Genomic DNA, 25,971 nt, shown 5'->3' with positions numbered 1-25,971 from the left:
TTCAATCAATAGTCAGCTGTTAGCCACAATAATTTAGTCACTTTGTTATTTATATTAATCCATATACAGAGTGTCTCTAAAATGGTGGGCTGGCTATACTTTTTCAGATTCTACTATCCTTAGGAAAAATGGCAATTTCTCCTCTGTTCTACCCTTGTCTGCCATTTTGTTATTTTTAGATAAAAATTTATATTTCAAGTTTGGATAGAGGAATCACATTAATATTTTATTAAAATTAGCAAAAAATCAGGACTTAAATACCTTCACAAATTATTAAATGGCAGCCATTTTCATTTCTCAATCTGTTATTATATCTTCATAAATATAAGTTTTATAAAAATGTATGTTATTTGCTAAAATATTAAGCCTTTCATTTTGAACAAAATGACATTTTATTTTTTTAAATTGGTTAACAAATAGTCGAATTATGGTAGATGAGTGATGTAATTTTGTGTCTGCTTTCATTTCATCAACTTTAGGTTCAATTTTATTAAATATTAATTGTTTTTATTTATTGTTAATTCTAATATTGTAAATTAGTATCAAATTAAGTAATAATTTTCTCAGAATAAAATTTAACAACAATAAAACAATTGATATTAATTTTTCACTTTTGAATAATTTTACACAGCGACTATTACTGCTGATCAAGTTAACAATGTAAAACTGAAGCTTCTTTCAACGGGAATGGTGTTCGAAACTATCACAACCAGCATATCTGGAGCAATGAAAACCCTCATGGTACCTTCCAAAGTAGCCATCAACAAAGATTTTTCTTGTACAGGCAGCCATTCAGGAAAATTTGTGACATTTACAAGTGAATATTATAATGATGCTAACTAAAATATGATTTGGTGCCACTGATTTCAAGAAGAGCAAATATACATTCATGATGAAGAATATAGCAGCCAACCGTTGATGATAACTGATGGTTTGATTTAGAAGACTGAAAAAAAAATTTTGAGGAAACCAGTGCTTTACTATGTCCCAATTGTCTTTGATGTTGCCTGAACTTTGATTCATGAAGTTTTAACGAAAAATTGGGCTATAAAAAGTGAAAGAGTTAACCTTCATTAGCAAGACATTACTGACAGAAACAAGGAAAACATATTGCTGCTGCTGTAAGTGAATTTTTTCAGTATTACAAAAATGAAAGTGATGAATTGTTGTTTGATCACATTGTTACCAAAGATGAAACCTGGATTTCCTATTCAAATATCTAGACAAAGCAGCAGTCAATTTGATGTTGGCATTTATCATCTCCTAGACCGAAGAAATTCAAATAATAACTGTTAATAACAAATGATGTGGGATGCTATCCTACAGCATTTTATTTTTGTATAATACCTGGCCACACACGGCAAATAAGACACTGAAGTGATAGTAAAGATTTAGTTGGAAAATCTTCAATCATCAACCATAAAGTCCTGACTTAGCTCCCAGCAATTATTTTCTTCTCTCACCTTAAACAGTGGTTTGTTTCACAAAAGTATGACAATGACAACAAATTGAAAAATAGGGATAATTGTGGTTTGTCACTGGCAGCAGATTACTTGAAGAGGGGATGAAGAGGCTAGTGAAACGCTAAGAAAAATGTGTTGAAACTGAAGGCAGCTAACTAGAAAAGCAATAAATAAATGTAGTTTTCATATGCAAATAATAACGTTTGTTCACATTCTACAGCTGAACTTCTTTACAAATAAGCCTCTTACATATATTTAATCAAATCTACTGAACCGCTTCAATAACCTGCTATACGCTGAACAGCACTTTCTATTCAATCATTTATGACGTAAAGTTACATGAAGATAAATACAATTTTTGGGAAATATTGAATTAACTTACCTGTTGAAACTTCAGGTGTACTAGAAACAGGAGTAGAGACAGATTGATCATCTGAACTTTCTGACAGTTCAACCTAAAAGAGAAACAAATTTAAAAATAAAATTATTAAATAATCTAAAACAAAGTTAAAAGCATGAAATGCTTCATCATAAATGATCACATACTTATCCAAAAAAATAATCAGATGATCAATAAATAATTCTGTAAAGAAAATTATGCAACAGATATTTTCATATTTTACTGATTTTTCTTCCAGTACATTGCAGTAAGTGCCCTAAATGATTAGTAGAGGCACCAAAACAACAGCAAATTGTTGATTGGGTGAATTATCTGCTATACTCCTGTACAATAAATATTCTCAATATTGTGCTGGGGCAGAGCTCCAAAACAATATTAACAATGGTTCCCAAAGTGTGCACCTTGGTACCCTGGGAAGCCATAACTTCCTCGCAGGGATATTGTGAATTCATAATTTTATTTTGATTTTCAATTCAATGTCATAGGTGCAACATATAGTAAGAAGCTGGTACAAACAATTTAGTTACTGTTTACAAAAGACTATGTTAAAGATTGCTAGATGATGCAACACCAGTCTCTCGACTGTTTAGTAGTAATCTCAAAATATTTGGTACTGCGTATTTGTATATAAATAAATGTCAGTTTTGCACACTTTTAGTGCTAAATTAGTTTTCAGTACTAAAAATTTTGAATTAATTTTCAGAGATTCTATCAATTGAATGTTGTTGTGACAGTCAAGTGAAGTTTTTCTCATATGTAATTTACAAAATGGATTGCATTTTACTAAATGCCAATAAGCATTATGAGAGTGAAGTTGAAGAGGGCACACCGTTGTCAATCAGCGGCAAGTGTGAAGAAGTATAAAAGTTGAAAATATGATGTCAGCTATTTGGACTTTGGCTTTATATCAACACAAGTCAACAAGCAAAGAGAGACCATGATGTGTTCTGTGTATGAAAGTTTTGGCAAAAAGAAGTTGAAATGTCGTTTAGAAACCATTTATTCCAACATATCTTTTAACTACTTTAGCAAGAAGCCACAAGAGAATTAAATCAACAAAAGAGTGGGTTTTTATAAGCAGACATCAATATCAAGTAATGCTTTACTAGCATCTAACAAGGTAGCACATAGAATCAAAAATGTAAGAAGTCCCATACAATTAGAAGAACTCATTTTACTGGTTGCTGCAGTTATATCAACTTTATAATCAGCGCGTCAACTGGGAAACTACTTTCAAAAGAGCCTTTGTCCAATAACACCATCAGCTACAGAATACAGCTCATAGCTGAGGATGTTATTGACCAATTAACACAAAATTAGAAGAGAAGGAATCTGGCTTTATCTGGATGAGGCCACAGATAATAATTATGCTCACTTGATTTGTACAGTTTATAAATTGCAATAACATTGTAAAATACTGCTAGTACAAAGGCTCAAGACTTGTTTGCGATCATTGATACTGTTAGATCCAGAAACAGTTAGGCGTGAACTAAGTGGATTGGTGTCTGTACAGATGGAGGTTCATTCTGGAGGGTCAGATTTAATTTCTCAGACTTTTTTTTTAAGCAAAACCCCTGAGGCATTGTAGAGTCCTACACTGAACCAGGTTTTACAGTATGTAGTGAATATAGTAAATCTTTTTAAAGATTCAACCGTAGAATGCAAGATTTTTCGATAGACTATGTGGGATCCAAAGACATGTCTTTGTTGGTTACAGCACTTACAATGGCTTTCTTGTAGTAATGTACTCTCTTGTACGTTTGAATTGCAACAAGAAATTTATTTCTTAATGAGAACATTAAATATAAAGAATATTTTGTAAATGATGTTTTGGTAAAACCAGCACATTTATCTGATTTTTTGAAAAGATGAATTCTCTGAATTTCTATCTGCAGGGAAGTTAAAGTTGATTGCAAAAATTTTAGCTTTGAAAAAACTAAAGCTAAGGAAAAGAAAAAATTAATGAAGACACAGGCAAGCAATGCTTCTCTTTGTTGCAAACTTTTTTTTTGCCTCGAATGGAGTTGAGTTTTGTTCTGATATGAAATTAATTTTTGAAAAAATTGATTTTGCCGCTGCTCAATCTCAATTTACTGTTACATAAAACAATCCGATGTTGCCTTGTTGCTAAATTTTGTTTTCAATGTATTGTCACATCAAATTAACTCAATTTTGGATATCAATAAAAGATGAATACCCACTTCTAAGCAGTAAAGCTCAGAGAATTTAAATTTCATTTACAGCTTATTTTCTGACTGAAGCAGGGGAGGGGTTTAGCAGTTGCTGTGATAAAATTGGATGAAAATAAATATGAAGGAAATGAGGGCAACTATGTTCAGTTTAATTTTATTATTTGAGAAAATTTACGGCAACCAACAGACTTATCCTGCCTACTAATTATAATTATAATTAGTTGAATTTGTTCAACTGCATTTTTTATTACAATGACACTATATTTATAATTAAAAATGTAATAACTACATTTTTTTAAAATTAAATTTACTGTGATCTAAAATGAGTTTTATTTATTTTTACTTAACCTTTACAAAAAATTATTGGCTATTTTGTAAAGTGTACTTATTAGAATTTGACAAAGGATAGCTAAGGAAAATCTGGATTCGGCAAAGCCACTGCGAATCAAAGAAGTTAAAGAACCATTACATTAATATTAATCATGCACCAAGAGTCACTACTATGTAATCTTATGTTGTGGAAAGCTATCTAAGAAAGTACACATCACATTATTGGTGTTTACTTTTAAAAAATGAATTCTTATACTACAAAAACTCTCTCTATTTTTTCTTTTTCAGTGGCTATGGTGTGGTTCATGCAGGCCATTTAAAACTGTGTCAGATCAGAAGCTCCTATGGAGCACCACAAAATCACTCACTGCTATTTTTCTGACACTGCTCCACCAAATGAGCACAACATTATATGTGGTACTAACTTTCACCTAACAAGAAAAATACTGATTGTAAGATTTCTATACAGATGATGCAATTGTACTAGTTTTGTTTTTGTTTGCAGGAATTTGAAAAGGGCATTTATAAAAGAGGGGACCTTACAAAATCTATTCTCTTAGCAGGTGTTTTTTCCCCTTCCTTATCTATTTTTTACTTATCCTTATTTATTTTAAGTTCAGTGAGATTAGGAACTGTACAGCCAATGCGACTTTGATGTGATTTTGTGAGGGTAACTGCCAATTTCTCATTTTAAGTTTAAATTTGAGATGAAGAGTAACAGCACTTATTCTGTCTACTGAATAAGGGCATTATTAGATTGTTCTATCTGGTTGTGACTACAAATCAAATTAGAATATTCTACATTATATATTGTTACATAATATTGTATCCAAACATAAACAAGATTTCTGAACAAAAATAATCTCAAAACTAACATTTTCACATCTAAAAAATCTACCTATAAATTACAGATTAAAATATATATTATTTTTTAATATTTCAATAATTTAGTAACATTTTGATCACTGTGATAATAAAATTTAATATTATGTGAAACATAAACCACCAAAACACAGTAATTAGATACGTTAAACTTAACTAATTCAATCCAATAACCTCGTGATAACCTGCTAATACAAACTGAAGATGTGCATTATAGCGAAAACCAGTTATCGGAAATTAATAAGGTAACTTTAACTTATCTAATTACTGTGTTTTGGTGGTTTATATCTCATATTTTATATATGACATAAGATTAAGGTTAAAACAAAGAAAACTGTAAATACCTGTGCAGCATCAATAGCAGCCTTAAAATCTTGTGCAATATCTGGCGTTTTAAATCTAATAGCAAACTTTTCTTGACTAAATTCTCCTTCTGAATAATCCATAGCACACCATAACCAAGTCTTATCATCTTTTGGTTGAAATACTAATTCTGGTGTAAGAAAGTGATTCAGACATAATTTAAATATAGTTTCCCTTCTCATCAATAACCTGTGTATTTAAAAAAAAAATTAAAACCAATAATAGATAGTAAGATGAGAAAACAACTATTGAAATAAAAAAGGATGTTTTATGGCTTAGATAAATGAGCATGCATTTATTTTTCTATTGACACCACAAATCTATTTTGTTTTCTAAATGATAGGACATTGCAGTTAACAAACCAATCATCCCAAGTTAAGGAAAATATATTCCGTGCCATGTATGATCATGGCAAATACGTCAGATATTTAAACCACTAAGGAAGGTGACAGAGCTCATTATTCCTTAGCCAGATGGTAACTAGAATTAGGGCATGTTTGTTTAGATGCCCACATACTGATGTTGAAGATCAACATTTAAAAAAAACAAACTTTATGTTTTTTATAACATGTTGTTTAAAGGTATACTTGGGAAGAGTGATGAAAAATATCCCACAGTTTGTGACAGGTTTTTTAGCCAGCTTCAAAATAATAAACTCCATTCAAGAATTCAATCCCCAAGAATTTCAACACACCCTAAAAGTATCTAATAAAATCTATATTATAATAAACATCCATGCACCCAATAATAATAAAAATAAGTTTCCTAAAGACTGTAAAGAAACAAACGTTCTGGGATCTACTCGACCTGACTATAAACAACACCCCCAAAAACCATATTAAACAAGTAATCAGTGACTTCAATGTTCAATTAGGCAGAGAAAGAAGATATCGCATCATTGAAAATGGCCCCCAAAAGAAAAACAAAAATGGACAGACTCATCGATCTTTGCAGAAACCACAACCTATAGAAATGCACATATTGAAAGAGGAAACCTCAAAACCTGGAAACAACCCAACTACACTAAAGGAGAATGACAACGAGACTATATATTTGTGGACAAAACACACCACAAGGAGAACGTATAAGTCCTCTGAGGAGTATACACAGGCTCAGATTACTATGTAGTAAAATTAAATTTACTTCCCGAAGAAAGCAACATAACCAAGCCCCTAAAACTAAAAGAAAAGGAGACCCTACCCGACTAATCAAGAATAAAAATTACACAAAAACAACTGAAAAAATAACAATCACAGAAAAATTCGAAAGTCTAGTCAATACCTCACACAAATCACAGAATTAGCCCCAATAAAATCCGGTAAAAAACATCAATGGTTGAACAGCAAATGTGACAAAACAGTGGAGAAAAATCAAAAGCATGGCTTTCACTAATTCCAAAAATCAGAGACATCCTTCCAAAATCTAGTAAAACAAAGAAAAGAAACAACCCTAACTCTAAGGAGAATAATAAACAATATAAAGACAAACTCAAGTCAATAGAAGAATTCAGAATAAAACACAGCTGAGACTACTATAAAATCTTGAAAGATCAGCTACAAAAATATGAATCGCAACTCTACTAATAAAGAATGAAAACAGTAGATTGGCCCATAACAGTAAAGACAATACAGAAATCCTAACTAAATATATTTCAACAAACTCCTAAATTGCGAAAAACCAACAGAACCCCTAAACTTCCAACTACAACACCCCAATAAAATATCAACCCTCCCACAATAAATGAAGTCTACCAAGCACTGGGTGAGATGAAGAATTAAAAAGCAGTGAGAAATCAGTCTTTTGTAGAGATCTGGTCATGCAGGAAGATCAGCAAAAACTGCCCATCAACAACTGGAAAAAAGAACTACCAGATCACTGGACGACAGCCCTCATCCATCTGCTAAACAAAAAACAAAACAAAAAAACAGACCCTAACAATTACAGGGGTATCTCACTCCTAGACAATTTATACAAAATCTTTCAAGAATCATCCTCAACAGGATTGGTTTACAAATAGAGAAAGAACTAGGAGAATAACAGGGAAGTTTCAGACCCTGTAAGAGCTGTCTAGACCAGATCACGAGTCTCGGCTAATAATGGATCACAACAGAAAAAGGAGAAGAGACACAGTGATAACATTTGTAGATTTCAAGAAAGCTTATGACAGCATCCACAGGGAATCCCTATTAAAAATGATAGGACACCTCAGACTATATCCCAAATTTATAAACAGGATAAAACTGATACTCAAATACACTAAGTGAAGAGTGAAAATGAAAGGAAAACTCTTAGAACCATTTGAGATGAAAACAAGACTGCACCAAGGCGATGGGCTCTCACCACTATTTAACTGCACTCTAGAATTGGCAATGAAGGAATGACTCAAAAAATGCTGCTAAATGTAAAAATAGGCTGAAAAATCAAAACAAACTGTTTTGGTTTCGCTGACAACTTGGCACTGCTAGCAAACAACATCGATAAAAGCTAAATCACTGATATTAGAACTTCAGAACATTGCAATGAAATTGACCTTAAAATATCATTCAAAAAGACAGAACTTATGTTCCAAAAACCAACAAGATTAAAAAAAGTAAACATAAATTTTAATAAAATCAAAATAGTAACTGAATTCAAATACCTCGGAGAAATAATAACATAAATGAAAAATTCTCCATCCAAATAAGAAACAAAGTAGCTAAAAAGCACAAAAATTAACAAAGTACACTTACAATAAAAAAGGCCTATCAATAAGTGCAAAAATAAAGACACTACAACACAGTTATAAAACCAGAAGCCACTTATGCAGCAGAAATGCTCTTCTACCTGAAAGATCAACCAGACAGACAGACTCCAGAAAATCGAAAGAATTGGAAGAACCTGCATCAATAGAAAGTACCAGGAAGATGGGCAGTGGTGGATCATGCCCAAAAACATAGTACAAAAATTAGAATCCATTACTGATACCATGCGTAAGAGACTAGGATTCTCTGGATATATCATGAGGATGCAAGATTTAAGACTTCTGAAACTGCAAGTACAGTATAATCTCAACTTGGTAGTACCAAGACAGGATGCAGATGGTTCAAAGAAATAAGAAAGAATCTGAAGTTAACTGGCCTTACACCGCAGATAAGATGAAATTAAACAAAAAATCAAGAACAATCACAACAAAAAACTCACAACATTTTCAAAAGTAGAAATGGCACAAACATCGAAACATATGAAAAAATAGTGGGAGGACTGCAAGGCCCAAACAATCCCATTAGAGAGACTTGGATAATAGACTGACTAAAGTGATCCTTTGTGGTCATAAAAGATGATACTTTATATCAAACCAAATTTTATAGCAAAAATGTTTAATTTTTTGAGAACACAGTAAAGTTTTTTTGCATATAAAATATATTTTATAAGTATAGCAATATTTCACTTTAATGACAAGTATATATTAATAAAAAGAACATTGATAAATAAAAAACAGATAAGTTGAAAAACCCAGTAAAGAAAAACTGCTTCACTTTTTAGATACACATACAATTTTTTAGATTCTGAAAAAAATATTTCATGGAATAGTCAATAATTATGTTTGTTACATTATTTAACATTCCGTACTAATAACTGGTAAATTTATTTATTATTATTAACTGTAACTTATTATTAATTTTACAAGTTATTTATTTAAAACAATATTATTCATATTTTTAACAAAAGATTGGATGTATTTATTTATTGGAATTGAAAATGGATTGGAAGAGATGTATTTTATGACTGAGAAAACATTGTAATCATAAATAAACCAAATTCAGAAACATACATCAATTAAAATGAGACAGTGTAATATCTGAACAAAAACTAAAGCAATTGTTGTTTATATCATTCCAATTGACAGCAGAAATGGTATTAACTTACGATATTTATTGTGATTTGGTGGTTTAAATTTCATGTAATATTAAATTTTATTAGCATAAATATATAAGTTGTGTGTTTGTGGTTCAACAAGGTTATCGAGGGATAATAACACATGTAAAAAATCGCTATAAATGCAATTCGTTACTCTTAAGTAAGAGTACAAAATATGTTTACTACACACCTTAAAATACCAAATATAAATTATAACAACACAATAAGTTACTAAATCAACAGTTCTTTGTGCGATAATTAATCACTTTTAATGTCTACAAAAAGAACAAGTTTACACTGTATAAATGAATGTCTGACTCCTGTTCACAAAGAACTCACCAAACAGCTTCTTCTTCTTCTTATGAGGATTCTTTGTTTTTTTTTTGTTACAGCACACTCACTTAGAATGCTCTCACACACTCCAGGCCTAAAAGCCTGTTCTGTAATACCAGTACCCGACCCACCCTTTTGCGTAATGATTTCAACTGTCTGCACCTTCTACAGTTTTCTATAAATTCTTTCTAGAAATAATTTCTTTGTCATTTCTTCTACATTCTTCTTCTGAAAGCTTCTCTACTTGTATTATATATATATATATATATATATAAGGATAAATTTTTGAAAATTTGCATAAATGTTCTTTTTATGGTGGAAGTGCACATTAAGAAAAGATTTTTTGAAATCAGCGTTTAAAGGGTTAAAATGGAGTAACAATGAAATTTACTATTATTTTAATTTCCTGGTAACAAATGAAGATATTAACTTAATTTTTGGTGTACAATCTTCATGTGAATATCTAAATACATCTATAAATTTTTTCAAAGTCAACTTTGAAAGGTGTAAAGAAAGGTAAACAATTTTTGAACAATGAATGTAAATTTTCCCCATTTTACTAAACGAGATATTCAGTCGATTGGACTTGCAAATATTCTTCAGAAAAATATCTAAAAACCATTTTTGGGTTTTTTAAATTCAATTTTTTTTAGGGATATGATAGTATACTATATGGCAGGGTGTGGCAGCTCAACCAACATAGCTACTGTCACCATTACCATATGTGCAAATGAATGCACCTGCCTCTGGTTACTTCACTAAAAAAAAATTGACAGCGACAGGAAATGGAAGTAACCAAACCATGTAGTAGCACAGGTAAAGCTGTGACAGGGATGCAGATTATATATAAATAAATTGACGTCTACTTGTTCCATTTCTGCAAGTTAATTTTTTTTTTTAAATATAAATTAGTTATAATAATACATACCTACACAAGTTATAACAGAGCAAAACAGTTCCTTACCTGATTTTCTTATTTTCCAGATGTTTTAACACTTTAACAACACCGATACCACGCTCTTTCCATTCTCCATCAAAAAATCTAAACAATTTTGCACGATGTGAATAAAGAACTTCCTCATTTTCCTCACCAGTCATTAATGGTACTTTATCAGGCAATGGAACCACCAGCTGAAAAAATGGAAAAAAATTGCTATAAAGACTGGCATTAATCTTGATAGAAAGTCAAACAATTTTATAAAAATTAAAGCTTATTTAAGAAAAGTTATAAAATTGAAATGTTACAACTCTGAATAACACCAACAGGAAAGTAGGAGTAAAATTATTTGAAAAAGTTTTTCAACATTGATTCTAAGTGCGGATTAACTTTTTCTCTATTTCAAACATTAGGTTGTAACTCAAGAGGTTGAAAATGATGAGGAAATGAAAGAAAGTAATTGGCTGGTTTGTCAGTCAGAAATTTTTCCCAAGACTGAATAAGCTAGAATGAGTGAAAAACATATTGCAGTGATTGGCAACTATGAAAAAAATCTGATGTGGACACTGCATGGCTTCCTTGTATGCCTATTAAATTACATACACATTTTTTGCTGCACTTCATTTAAACTTATTTCATTTACAGTAAGATACGACCTTCCAGTTCTTTAGTAAAGTGGACAGTTACACAATTGCTAAAACAGAATTAACTTATAAAACAAATTTATGAGTAAATTAAAAATGAACTGAAAAATATATTTAAAAACCAAAACATTTTCAAAATTTTAAAAGTTTATGGATTAAAAATTATGTTAATTTTAACATATAAATATTAACAATTGGGTTCTCTAACAATAATCTATGATACATTGCCCTATTATCCACACTATCAAGGAGAATGGGACAAACTATTATACAGGTAATTTACTAGCTATAATGTGCTTATTGTAAACGATTTCATTTTGCTAAGTGTCTAGTGTACACACTGCTGCATATATTTCTGTAATTAATACTAGTAATAATGAAATACATTACCGTATTTGCAAAGAAAAAATATAGTATTTTACTGCAAATACAGAAAATATATTACGATACACATGAATATTTCTCTTAATATTTTTTTGCTAATAGTAAATAAGAAGTTGAAATGTAGAATATTAAACTGTACACATTTATGGACAATATTAAATGGGAATTATTCATTATGACATCCATAAAAATTCAAAGTAACTAAAAAATCTTTAACTATTATTAAGTAATAAAATAAACATAAAAGTTCACTCTTATTTCTGCTCTAATCCTGGAATGAAGCCAAATTGAAATTTTTGGAACTTAAGTAGTAAATTTGATTTGATACAGTTTTTGCCCTGAAAAATTGAATGGAACAGGATACAATAATTTTGTTAAATTGGGAATAAATAAAATTTGTAGAGAATTTAATTCTGAGAAAACCTATATATATAATATCAATTGAACATGAAGTGTTAAAGAAATTTGAGTTTTATTAAAATTAAACAGACTACAACATTGCAAAAAACTGACTATTACACAATTATTGTTCAACATCTTTGAATGTTCAAAAATTGTTACAAATGTTTCATAATTTTATCTATTTACTGGCAATTTAACAAAGTTACTGTACATCAAACCTAAAAAATTGTGTTTTGGAACATACATTTTTTTGTTTTACAATAATTTTCTTAAAAATTACAAAAAAAAAAAAATAGTTCTGGGAACTGTTTTATTCAATTTTTCACTCCTTAATTTAAGTTCCTGGAATTTCAGTATTACTTTATTATATTCTTGGACAGAAAACAGGGTGAAATCTTTTGAAAGCTATGACTTGAGAACAAATTACTTCCAGACTCATGTTTACATAAACTTTTTTCTTTATTTTTACTAGTAGAACATGTCCTAAAATTTCTTTTTTATATATATGGGTGCCTTCATTAGATACCCTTATAATTATAAGTGTTTAGTATACTATTTATATATGTGAACTATAAAACAAAATAAGAAATAAAATTATTTTATTTGGGTAGTAAAATTATGAAGCACAGACTAAATTAAGTAAATAAGTCATCAAAAATGGACTTGACGTCAAAAAATTTTTATTCTGTTTTCATTCATTATCAAAAATACCTGAAGAAAATACTATCGCTTTCCTCATCAACATCGTTAGCTGCTTCACCATCACTGTCGCCATCAGTATCAGGGTGCCCCAGAGACTTCGGTTTAGGGCTACGAATAACACTGAAGTTAAACTCAAATTTATTTTCAGAATTTTCTTCACTTTCTGTATCTGGACCTATAGAAAATTACAATTGGAAATTATACAATTTTAATAAATTCTTGTAAAACCGTTGTAATGAAAGAAGGTAAACTGAAAACCTCTATTAAGATGGTAATTATAATTAAAAATTATGTTAATAATAAGATTTTTTAAAGCACATTAACTTAACTTTATTTTCAAAGTAACACTAGCAGTGCGAGTGTAATTTTGTAATTCCTATCAAAAATACACTTACTACAGGGTGTTACGTGTAAGTCACCACCCTGCTAGATGAGAAGAGATTTTTATCTTGATAAAAATCTTAACACATGCTACTGAGATTGTCATGATTCTCTAAAACATGCTTTTACCCAAAGTTTTCAACTAATTTTCATTTGAAAATATTTTGAATACCAGAATTAAATTAGCTTATATATCATAGTGCTATTTACAGATACTAACCTATGATGACAAAATGAAAATTCTTCACATTTGTATGTAAATAATTTTAAATTATCTGTAAAAAATTAAATTAAATTTATTATTTAAAATATTCTTTCATTTTGGTTACCTGGAAAAAATTTACAGTAGAACCACCAGAAAAACTTCTAAAGAAGTACACAGATCACAGAAATTGGTTTAGTAAGGAATAAGTTATGAACATACATACAAAACGTTTTATTCAAGTTAGCTTAGAAATACTTCTGGAATTTAGCAATACAGGGCAGTGAAACATTGCAGTATTCTCATTCTTTACTGTGGAAAGTAACAACAAATCATTCATTGCCAGTTTCTGGAATATAATGTTAGCAAATACTTCCTGTTAATAAATAACAAAAATAACAGAGGATGTAAAATATTAGAGAGCTATTTAGAATTAAAAAATTAAGTGAAAGCAGAGACGAATGCATTGAAAAAAAACCACTAGCAGTTTTGAGTACTATGTTCATTCCAAACCTGCTGATCCTCATCAAAATTGATGGGGACAGAAATATACTACATCATACAATTGTAGACAAAAGGATTTGCTAATTCATCATAACAGCTAATAATTTTATTAATCCGGAATTTATGAAATGACATTCTCAAATGAAAAAGAAGTTTTTGTAGTTCAAAGGAAAACTATGGAGTACTAGCTAGCAACATTGGACCTTCATGCCAAATGTTAGAATAAGTTTAATGAATAATTTAATAAGTGACTACATATATTTGCTTTTGTGTGTTATATGCTACGATTTATTCTTAAGTTCATAGCAACAAGGAATATTTACAGTGAACAGCAATGTACATGTGGTTACTGAACTCTTGTTCTATGTTGAATATAACTTAACATCAAGATAACAAAATGTCTTTGATTACTGAGGCATTAAATTTCACAAACATATTTTAACAAAATTATTCCAAGACTATTTACATATCTGTCTTATAACAGCTTAAAGCTGAAAACATAAAAACTTGCTGTAAAATGTATTTTATTCTTATTCATTCAATGAATCTTTGAAAATTTTTTGAGTGTATGAGGGGTTATGTACAAATTTTTGATGAAATAAAGTTAAAGTGATATTACTGCTATTTTGTGTTGAAATAATAAACAGTATTGCAATGTTGTTTTTATTATTATCCAAGAAATTCATGTGATTGACATATTATATATGATCTCTATTTTTAAAATTTGGTTTTAAAGGTTTCTTATAACTTACTTGATACAACCTTCTCAAAAGTCTTAATGATATATTGTAATCCCAATGCAGGGGTCTTTATTTAATTATGTGCTAATTACTATTCCCATTACTACTCTAAGTAGCAGATTTATTTTATTGTAATTTTACTTTTGTTAAACATTTTGTAAAATGGTAATAAAATTTAAACTTGGACAAATATTTATGATGTTAAAAAGTCAAACTTTTTTAATTTCGCACTGACCAATGCACAGAGCGTGTTCCACCTAGTGGTGGTGACTTGTGGCAACTTTTAGAAACACAATATTGTTTGACAAGTCAACACATGATTAGTTATTTCTCCAACCTGGTTGTTAATATTAATATTTTTCCTGTTATTTTGAGTTATTTCCAGGTGAAAAACTTGGAAACCTTTTTTTGGGAAGGGGATAAACGAAAAAGTACCTAAAAATGAATAATACTTCTTTTACTGGTGTTTCAAATTTTTCTATCTCCGCCTTTGTTTTCTAAGATTTCTTCGCGTTTTTAAAAAGTTATTTACAAAAATTTAGTAATTCGTAACCGCATTTAAAAATCTTTGTTGACGTATCATTAACTTTTTAGCGGTCTGAATGAGATTTTAACTGTAAACTGCTTACCTTGGTACTGTTAATTCTTAAGCCTTCGCCTTTTTATTGGAAGAATAGAATTTAGAAAAATAGGATAAATCGTGAAATTTCCGAACATGATCTTCACCAAAAATCGTGCTGCGATTACATGTAGGAAATCGTGGCAGTCCTCTTGCATAAATCTGTAAGAGAAAAAATAAAACGGTGTTTAATATGATCAGTAACATTGTAAAGTGTTACTAAAAGTAAGTATTTCATTGTAACTTAAAAAATTACAAAAGTAAATTAGGTCTTAAACACTTTCGGTGGTACCGCAGTTTGAAAAATTTTCAAATCTATACCTAGATTAGAATCTAGACCTATTTTAACATTTGAATGTATTTAAAATCTAGTCAGATATTAAAAACCAATAACCTATAGTCTAATTTTTGTTTAAATACTCAAAACATTACTCTGTTAATTAGTCAAGGTTAGCGAGCGTAGGTTAAGTTTGGTTAAATTATAAGTATATTTGTATAATAAATAAATAAATGTAAATGGTAATATCGGGTGATATTAATAATAACAAAAACGTTTGCCGCTTATAATTATAGATACAAATTAACCGACTTACCCTACGCACTAACTCCACGACCAATTAATGATTAGTCGTGGAGGAACCCCGTTTACAGGCGCCTAAGCAGTGTCAGGCTCGCTAACAGGTTCCGCCAGTTATAACCAAGGGTGTATGTATTCCTGCGCACTTGCAGAGTTTCCTGCACTCGAAGGGAATCGCCTTCCACTCCTTTCAGCTCCCGAAGGACAGGGAACTGAAGGTTGTAATACGGGGGATCCCCTATGGGGCTACCCCGGAGGAGATAAGGGAGAAACTGACCTCCCTTGCTTTTGAGGTGACTTCGGTCAAGAAGCTCCTCACAAGGGACGGTCGGGAAACCCCGACCTGCCTAGTGGCCCTGAAAAGAACCCCTAGCGCGAGAAAGATTTACGACCTCAGCAGTGTTTTTTACTGCAAGGTCGCAGTGACTGCGTTTGTGTCACGAGGGGGGCCACCCCAGTGCCACAGATGCCAGAAATTTGGACACTCGTCCAATTATTGCCAGAGGGCCCAGCAATGTGTCAAGTGTGGTGGGGACCACGACACTGCCACATGTGTTAAGCCGCGTGAGGCACCAGCCTCATGCGTAAACTGCAAGGGGCCTCATCCGGCTAATTACCGGGGCTGCCCCTATTATAAGGAGCAAGTCAACAGGGTCAAGGGCATTAAAAAGCCCGCGACTGTTGACGGCCGCAGCTGGGCCCGTGTTGCCGGTGGGGGAAAATCAGCCCCCAAACCGGAGGTGCCGGCACCTGTGGCCAAGGCGGTCATGAAAAAAGGGGAGGTACCCTCCCCAACACCCGCCAAGCCAAAACCGGCGGCAACCACCAAGAAGGTGGTGAAACAAAAGTCGGCGACAAAGCCTGCTCCGGCTGGGAAGGCCAAGCAGGCTGTTAAAAACACCGCGGCCCCTGTGGCCCCGTGCCCCACCAAAAGGGCGGCCGCGCCAAAAGGCACCTCCAGCGGCAATCCGAAACCGGCTACCCCGTTGGAGACCACTGGCATGGACTTCCTGTCACAGATGACAGTGAAGGATATCCTGCCAGACATCATAATGGTTTTGCCACGCCTGCTCCAGGCAAAATCTCTCAAGGACTGTATTCAGTCCTTAATAGAGTGCCTCATGGCTGTACTGTCTAGGTATGGTTAGGCCCACCCTCAGACTCTTGCAGTGGAACGCCAACTCAGTAGTAGGCCGGACGGAGGAACTATGCCGTCTGGCCGAGGATCTACTGATAGACGTGATACTGTTGTCTGAGACGTGCTTGAACCCAAACAAGCAACTGACCCTTCGGAACTATTTTACATATAGGACGGATAGGCCAGTTCGACCCGGAATTCGCACCTCTGGTGGAACTGCGGTTTTAGTCCACAGACGCCACATGCATACGCGCGTTGTTCTTCATACAAACGTGATGGAGCAAACGTGTGTGCATGTGGAGCATCTAGGCACGGTGTATCGGCTGGTTTCGGCTTATAGCAAGCCGAACGACGCGGTAACCGGCGCAGATCTGGATGCCGTGCTGGAAAATTGGGATGGGCCCATGATACTCATGGGCGACCTCAATGCCAAACACGTGTCATGGAACAGCAGTCTGACAAATCCAAACGGCAGATTGCTGTACGAAAGGGCGAGAGCCCGCCGCTTGGTCGTCGTAGCCCCTGAGGTGCCCACGTTCGTTCATCGCTCAGGCAGATTTAGGCCTGACGTGCTGGATATCGCAGTCATGAAGGGGGGTACCCTCCCATTCATGATTGAAACGATAGAAGACCTCAGCTCGGACCATTCCCCTGTCCTGTTGGAACTAGGTCAGGCAGGGGGTGGCCGAGATCCCCCGCCTATACCCCGAAGGTCAGTTAACTGGAAAAGGTTCTACGAGACCCTCCAGCGGGAGTACAGGCCGGTAAATCCTGAGCTCCTGAACACCCCGGAGGAAATCGACGACACTGTCGGGCACGTCACGTCGTCAATGACCGAGGCCCTGGCAGGCAGCTCATCGACCAAAACTCGAACAGTTGTTCGAAACGACCTCCCTCCTCATATCTCCGAAGCCATAACGGAAAAACGACGGCTGAGGAGGAGATATCGAATCACCCTGTCCCCCGCTGATAAGCGGGCCTTTTATAATCAAACGGACAGGGTAAAACAACTGCTGACAAGCCATCGAGAGGATTCGTGGAACGAATACCTCGCCTCGGTCTCTGACGACATCTCCTCGGTGTTCAGGTTGAACAGGAGACTGCGAGAAGGGAAGAAGCCTTGCCATCCGGTTCTGGGGTAGCGAGGTTTTCTTGCATACTCGGAGGCGGAGAGGACCGAGGTTTTCGCCGATACCTTGGAGGAGCAGTTCACTCCAAACCCCCCTCCCTCCCCGAACGACGAGCACACAACCGAGGTGGAATCCTTTCTTGTAGATTATTTCTCACAGGTGGAGGACGCCCCTCTAGAGATTGACCAAGTCACTGAAGCGGAAGTTTCCGCAGCCATTAAGGCCACAAGCCCCGACAAGGTCCCGGGTGTCGACGGGATCAGCGCCCGTGCATTCCGGAACATACCGGCCTCCGTGATTACAGCAATTTCGGTGATATTCACGTCCATTTTGTACGTTGGATATTTCCCGAATTGTTTAAAAAGGCCAAAGTCGTATGTTTACCCAAACCGGGGAAAAGTTTACTTTTCCCACGGAATTATAGGCCAATCTCCCTGTTACCGGTATTGTCTAAGTTGTTCGAGAGGATTTTTCTCGAAAAACTGAGGCGATACATGGAGGGAGAAGTGCGGCCCGAGCAATTTGGGTTCAGGGAGGGTCACTCAACTACCCTCCAACTGGTAAAAATAAAAGACGACCTTGTCGGAGGGCTGAACAGGAAACGGGTGACTGCAGCCGTTTTTCTGGATGTGGCCAAGGCCTTTGACAAAGTTTGGCATAGCGGGCTGCTTTATAAGCTAGCGCGATCGGCGATCCCTTACCGCTATGTCAGACTGATGCGGTCATATCTGCTAGACAGACATTTTGTCGTGCGCGTAGAGGAAACGATTTCCTCTACCAGAGAAATAGCCGCTGGGGTTCCCCAAGGAGCAGTACTTTCCCCGTTCTTGTACACTTTGTACGTGAACGATATGGCGCTGTCGGAAGGGGTCAAAACGGCCCTTTACGCAGACGACACGGTATATTTCTACGAATCCGCAAATGTGGATTACGCGGTCCGGAGGCTCCAAAGGCAGCTGGACTTAGTGGAACCATGGCTTGACATGTGGAGAATCAGGGTCAACGGTGAAAAATCGGTGGCCGTGATGTTCACATGCAAGACACGAAAACCGACCAGAGAGCTGGAAATCTCAGGGGAGAAAATCCCTTTTGAGAAAACAGTTAAGTACCTGGGGGTGGTGTTGGACAGGCGGCTTACCTTCGGCGAACATGTAAATTATGCGACCCGGAGGGCTAAGACCGCCAGAGCCTCGCTATACCCAGTGCTGAACAGTGCCAGCCCGTACCCACTGGCAACTAAGCTTCTCATTTTTCGGCTGTACGTACTGCCGTTTCTAACATATGCTTACCCGGCATGGGGGGGGCAGTGTTGAGCTCCTTGCTTCAAAAGAAGATCGAGGCCGTCCAAAACATCGCGTTGCGGACGATCTTTGGAGCTCCGTGGTTCGTCAGGAACGCCACTCTCCGATCTGATGCGAGATTTCAATCCGTGTCCGAGGTGGGGGTGGCGCAGGCGCGCAGACTGTTCGGGAGAGCTTCTGTGTCTGAACACAGTCATCTTCGGGACATCTGCCGAGAGGACCCAACTCCGACAGTTGTAAGGAAGCGGCCTCACGCCTTACTGGACGAACCACCGTGATGGTGCGGTGCGGTAGCCGAAAATCGACAAACCAGGCTTAGGGGCCTCCATATCGCATGAGCCATAAACGGAATAGTGCGTCAGACGCGTTTCCGGGGTCGCGAGTAAATAGTTTTCGCGAGTTATATAGTTTGAAGACGTCAAATACGGTAAGTCGCGCATAAAACAAAAACGCGGTCAAAATTTTTTTTTTTTTCGCGTGTGTTTTGTTCTGTTTCTCTTGTTTCAGAAACGGGAGAAACGCGGATGTGGAACGACTCGTCGTGCCGCCCTGGGAAACGGCCTTTCCTTCTTCTCATCCTGCCAGTCCAAAGAAAAGTAAAAATTAAAAAAATTTTTTTTCCTTGTGTGTGTTCTGCTTCTTTTGTTGCAGATACCAACAGCCACCACAAAAACAAATGGTTTCTTCACTGCGGCCACGCGGTCCCCCAACCCCTTCTCAGACACACGTGTGTCTGAAGGTTAATAATTACGTGGAGTGAATAATTTCTGTTTACTTCTTCAAAGAAAATCGCCGCCCCAAAACCGCGATCGCGAATAGGTATCACCATTTGTAAGTTCCCTATTCCTTTCAAGAAAGAAGAAAGAGGGAACGAGCCCAGCAGCCACTGACAGCACAGAAGAACGAAGAAACCTGCACTTTCCCCCGTTCAGCCCTTCGGGGCTTCGGGAATTCCAAGGTTAATGGTATGTAACTTCGGTTACTACCAATTCTTGGAAAGTGCAGGCCAAAGAAGAACGAAGAGGTCTTCGGAAGAAGAAGAGGGAGAAGAAGAAGGAAGACCAACCACTCGCCTCAACATCACGGACTGGAGTCCGGAACAGAGCCCAGCAGAGATGCGTCCTGAAGGGCAGCCATACCAGAAGCGGATGAAGAGCTTCTACACAACCTCTCCTTTTCAAAACTTACAGTAAGATAAAATAACCCAGCAATTGCGACTCCTCCGGAAAAGGGGACGCATTGCTCCCTCCTTACAGGTAGTGTCCCGTTGTGGCGTATTCCTGCTAGCCTATTAAAGAGTTAGCACCGAAAGGACTTCAGTGGACGGTCTGAAGGGGAATTACGTCGGGAGGACAGGCTTTATAAGCCTAGCCTTCCGCGGTCGGCCCGTAAAATGGGTTCGATAACGCTGGTTCAACAACGGATTGGAATGCAATTAAATCCGTCTTAAATTCACTAAAATAATAATAGACAAAACTTGAAAAATTAGACCCGAGACATAAAATAACCCTTTTAAAAAACCAAGCCCGATTAGAATCACCCAGCAGCAAGGGACTCTGTCCAGGTTCTGCGATAAAGTAGGAAGTAATAAACTCCCGCCAACTTTGCATTCCATTCCATCCTGCGCACTACCGACTAAACCTCCACCCAGGGCGGAACATGTGCTCACGTCTCAAGTTGCCGAGCATCTCTCTACGCTCTATGGCGAATCGCGGGCAAAATACAATACATGTTGGGTGGTCTCTTCCACCTCGCACTCCGGACAATTTTCAGATAGATCGAGCAAAACAGAATAAAACTTTGTAAACCTCATCGTGGAAATTGAATTCTTACATAGTTACCGACCCCCCGTGCAAATCCTAACTTTAGCTTTAAATACGGTTAAAGTTTGTGCGATCCGCTTCTCAGTAAGAAATAACATTGCTAATTACATAAATATTATTCCCTTTAATAGTAACATTTTCTGTTGTACATTATGTAAAACGTTTGGACAGTCTAATTACGTAGCAAATTTTCACGAGACGACTAAACCGATTTCATTTACAAGCGAGTCAAATCACATTGTGTTGCTTTCAAGTGTTTTAATAAAATGCTAATCTTGTATCATCGTTATCATTTATTACGTTTACGTATACCTTGTCTAAAATATAATACTATGTTTTGTTATTACTTGAAAAAGTAACAAAAATATACTAAAATGGGCTATCAGAACTTTGTTTTGTACCGGTAAATGTGATTCGCGTAAATTGTTTAGTAAATTAAATATTCTGATGTTTCCACGCATTTATTTATGAATATATAACATTTGCTAAGAAGCAAACGTTATTTTAATAAAAATTGTAATTATCTGGTAACAGATTTCTCCCTTTGCGCGTGCATGTACGTGTACGTGTGAATTCTTTCATTACTGATGAAGACATGTACACGTATAGTTCTATCAAGATGAAACATTACATTTGATTAAATAATAGAAAGCTTCATCACTCTTGTGTACCGTCGGTATATTAGTTTAATATAGTTTTGATGGTAGAATTTTATTTAATTTGTTGTAAATACATCATTTGAGATGATTAAAAAAAAAAAAAATCAGATTTTGATTAAAACGAAATGTTTAACGATAAATAAATGTAATAAAATATTTTTTTATAGTAATAAATACAACAAAATACTTCAATAGCCGATGACAAATATGATAATTTATAAAATTGTAACGGTCATACGCATGGAGGAGTATTTTGTAAAGACGAATATTAGAGGTAATTATTTATTATTTTTTGTTTAATTTTTTGTGGAAGTGAAAAGATTTGTCAGTCGATGACTAATGCGAGGATGGTGTGAGTCAAGAGGGGGGATGGTGAACTGAACGGCCAGCTGTCTGGTTAAGCTACCGTCGGACAATTCAAATATAACCCTAAACATAACGATCATTATAGCTATGCGAGTAACAATTATATAATCCTTTTTTCTTATACGTACATCTGAGATAATTAAATGAAATTAGTCCATTATTTTATACGAATTACATTTTATTAAAATAATAATTAATTTCCTTTAATTTTAATAGGTATAATAAAAATATTACGATAACGTTTATCCGTTTTTGTTAAGTAATCTATAAAAAACCATTTTAGTATTAAATAATAACATTTCAAAATTTTCCAATTTTATTTACAATTAGATTACATTTAAGGTTCTAGTAAATAAAAGTACCAGACGGCCAGATAAATACAAAAATATTGCGTTAGACGCAACTTGAATTCCTACATTTATGCAATTATTTTATGTTTATAAGAACAGAAAATATAATGCTATTTAATACATCAATTAAACAGTTTGCCGACCGACCTCCTAGGTAAGATCTTTCATCTGCAAGGTCCCGGGATCGAATCTCAGACACGGTTGGAATTTTAATTTAATTTATTGTATATTATAAACTCTTAATTATTTATCAAAATATGAATTTATACTGCAGCGTGTAAGGCATGTGTTTAACCGGTCTATTTATATCGGCTACCAGATCCAAACGATCTGGTAGCTAGATTGCATACTCTTGTAGGCGAATATGACGCCGGAAACAAGGACGTTTCTAACGAACTGATATCTATAATTAAAGAAATGAAACAAGTTGAATTTGAAGAATAGATTATTTGTTTTTAATTTTTATTTTTGCAAATATAGAAATGTCACGATTAAGATTAGGTCGTAATGGACGTCGAACAGCGGGAAAACGAGGGCCTCCTGGGGAAGGTTTATCGTCGACCGGTGATGGAAATTATGATATAAATCACCATAGATGATGCAACGTGTCCGATCCTAGCGGTGAATTTGAAACATGCCAAACAAATGTCGTCGGGTTTCCCCATCACAACCGATGGAAATTACGATATAAAAAATCATAGGTTGTGTAACGTGTCCGATCCTATCGATGATGCGGACGCGTTGAATCTGCGTCGAACCAAAAGTATTTTTGATGAATACACGATCAATCTGTATGAAAAGTTTATAGGTTTGGAAAGATGAAATGCATACGATGCGGTTATTAGAAAATACGTAGAAGATGAAATGGAAAAGCTTGCTAACGATACTTTACAATTTATAAATGATGAAAACATCAAGCTTAAAACAAAAGTTGATAGATATATATACATGATGCGATAGAGACGGCCATTAAGGAAATTTCGGAAGCGATTAACAAAAACAATAATGATGGCGTAAAAATAAATTTGGTTCGACATGATGAATAATGTATTTGAATGAAACAATAATTCTTTTATATATAGAGATATGAAGGTGAAGAAGAAAAATATTTCCAAGAAAAAAGGCGGACGCGGTATAATCGGGTCAGTAATCAATAAGGCTGTAGATTTATTACCGTTTGAAGCTCATATTCCAGGTTACAATTATTGCGGTCCTGGCACGAACTTGGATAAGAGGTTGAAGCGTGGTGATAGAGGCATAAATAAATTAGATGAGGCGTGTAAACTGCGCGATATAGCTTATTCGAAATATTCAGATAATAAAACAAGATCTCAAGCCGATAAAGCGCTTGCCGAACGGGCGTGGAAACGTGTGCTCGCGCCGGATAGCAGTTTGACTGAAAGAGCGGCCGCCTACGCAGTAACTAACGCGAGGAAACTTAAATCCAAATTTGGCGATCGATTGAAATTGAAGAAATGCGGCGGTACGGCTAAGAAAAAAAATAATCAATTCAATACCAAATCGCGCTTTGTACGATCGCGAAACGATCCGCGGTGTTTTTTATGATGGACGCTTTACCGAAAAAGATTTGGAAAAATGAATGCTCGATAGTGAATTTAGACACCTCAAAGGGCCGCGGTACGCATTGGGTTTGTTTCCGAAAAATCGATAAAAATGTAGATTATTTTGATAGCATAGGCGATGCGCATCCGCCTCCAGAACTGATGAATTATTTCAGAAACTCTAACGTAACGTACAATTACAATAGATATCAAACCGACGATGATGTGATTTGCGGTCGATTATGTTTAGAATTTTTATCCGAATTAAATTATACGTTTTTTGTTTTTTTATTTTTTGTAAAAAGATATGTTGGGTCTATTATCAAGCGATGGTAACAGTTCGATGATTAAAAATCATTTTTTCCTCCGATCGACCTTTCAAAAGGCCAATACGAATCGGTCTCAAATGGTAGATGACCGCCAACACACGTCGAGGAAAACAATAATAAATTTTGTTTCGCTTTGGAAAAGGATGTCATAAAAGATGAAAATAATAATTATGTGTCGACAAAAAAGCATACATAACAATACCAACAGGTAGTTATGAAATTGAAGATATCAGTAACTATATACAGAATAAAATGAATAAAACCATCATATTGCAAGCAAACCCAAATACGTTACAGTGTGAAATTAAAAGCACCGTATGGATAGACTTTTCGGATACAGATTGCAGTATCGGCAGGCTGTTGGGCTATGGGCCGAGAATTCTCAAAGCGAATGCGACGCATCTTTCGGATGAAATAATAAATATCGCTCCCGTGAATGTAGTACGTGAGAAATGTAACATTATTTCGGGCAGTTATAGAAATGAAAATCAAGACCGCATTTTATATGAGTTTCCGCTGAGTGTAGATCCGGGCGATAAGATTGAACAATATCCTCCTTATATTAAATTTCTACCGGTAGATGTGAGCAATTTACAATTTAGTTATATCGTTGACCGATGAAAATGATAATTTATTAAATTTGCGCGGCGAACGAGTAAACATCATGTTGGTTTTGAAAGAATCAACGACCCATCGGAGTTTCTGAATAGAATATTGTAATTTTATTTTTATTTTTGTTATTTTAGATAGATATGCCGCTAGTATTTGAAAGTGATGATGAAATTGATGTTAGAAACCGTTACAAATTGACCGAAGAAAGGGTTAAAAAATTAAAATCTTTAGGTTTTGAAATCGTCGAAGGGAAACTTAAAAGTACCATTACGTTATTGAAATAAAAAATTAAACTTTTTCTATAGAGATGAATTATTTAACAGTTAATAAGATAGCGCCGTTCAGATGAGTCCCTAACATATAATCAATTCACAATCACCCTTAGCGAATAAAATCGAAAAGGAGATTAAAATCCCAATAAATCAACCGGACGCGTATACCGTTCCGGGTGAAAGTTATTTGATTGTTTCCGGCAAACTCGCCTGAACGGACGGAAAAAAATCGACTACTTCAGAATTAGTTAATTTTGGTGCGGCCTTCTTATTCCAGGATATACGATATCTTATTAACGCGCAAGAAGTAGCTTCGGTGAGAAATGTAGGCGTGACAACTGTTATGAAAAATGCTCTTTCAGTGACAAATTCTACGTTGACATCTGCCGAAATAGCGGGATGGATTAGTGGAAAAAATAAAGTCGATTTAGATGAAAATGGTAATTTCAATTTACGCATACCGTTATCGATGCTGTT

At 35.1% G+C, this 25,971-nt stretch overlaps 1 protein-coding gene across 3 annotated transcripts in view; it reads right to left on the bottom strand.

Moving 5' to 3' along the window:
• The window catches only part of LOC142333495 (E3 SUMO-protein ligase RanBP2-like), an 87,717-nt gene that overhangs the window by 23,913 nt on the left and 37,833 nt on the right, over positions 1-25,971 (bottom strand). For all 3 annotated transcript variants that reach the window (XM_075380742.1, XM_075380743.1, XM_075380744.1), the window contains 5 exons: positions 15,386-15,537; positions 12,939-13,104; positions 10,825-10,991; positions 5,612-5,819; positions 1,846-1,918 (listed from right to left, as the gene is read on the bottom strand). In XM_075380742.1, the coding sequence (XP_075236857.1) occupies positions 1,846-1,918; positions 5,612-5,819; positions 10,825-10,958 (415 nt within the window). In that variant the 5' untranslated portion in view covers positions 10,959-10,991; positions 12,939-13,104; positions 15,386-15,537. The remainder of the gene's footprint in view (positions 1-1,845; positions 1,919-5,611; positions 5,820-10,824; positions 10,992-12,938; positions 13,105-15,385; positions 15,538-25,971) is intronic.

The sequence above is a fragment of the Lycorma delicatula genome, chromosome 12, assembly GCF_047948215.1.
Source record: "Lycorma delicatula isolate Av1 chromosome 12, ASM4794821v1, whole genome shotgun sequence".
NCBI lineage: Eukaryota > Metazoa > Arthropoda > Insecta > Hemiptera > Fulgoridae > Lycorma > Lycorma delicatula.
This window is presented reverse-complemented; position numbering and strand designations above follow the sequence as displayed.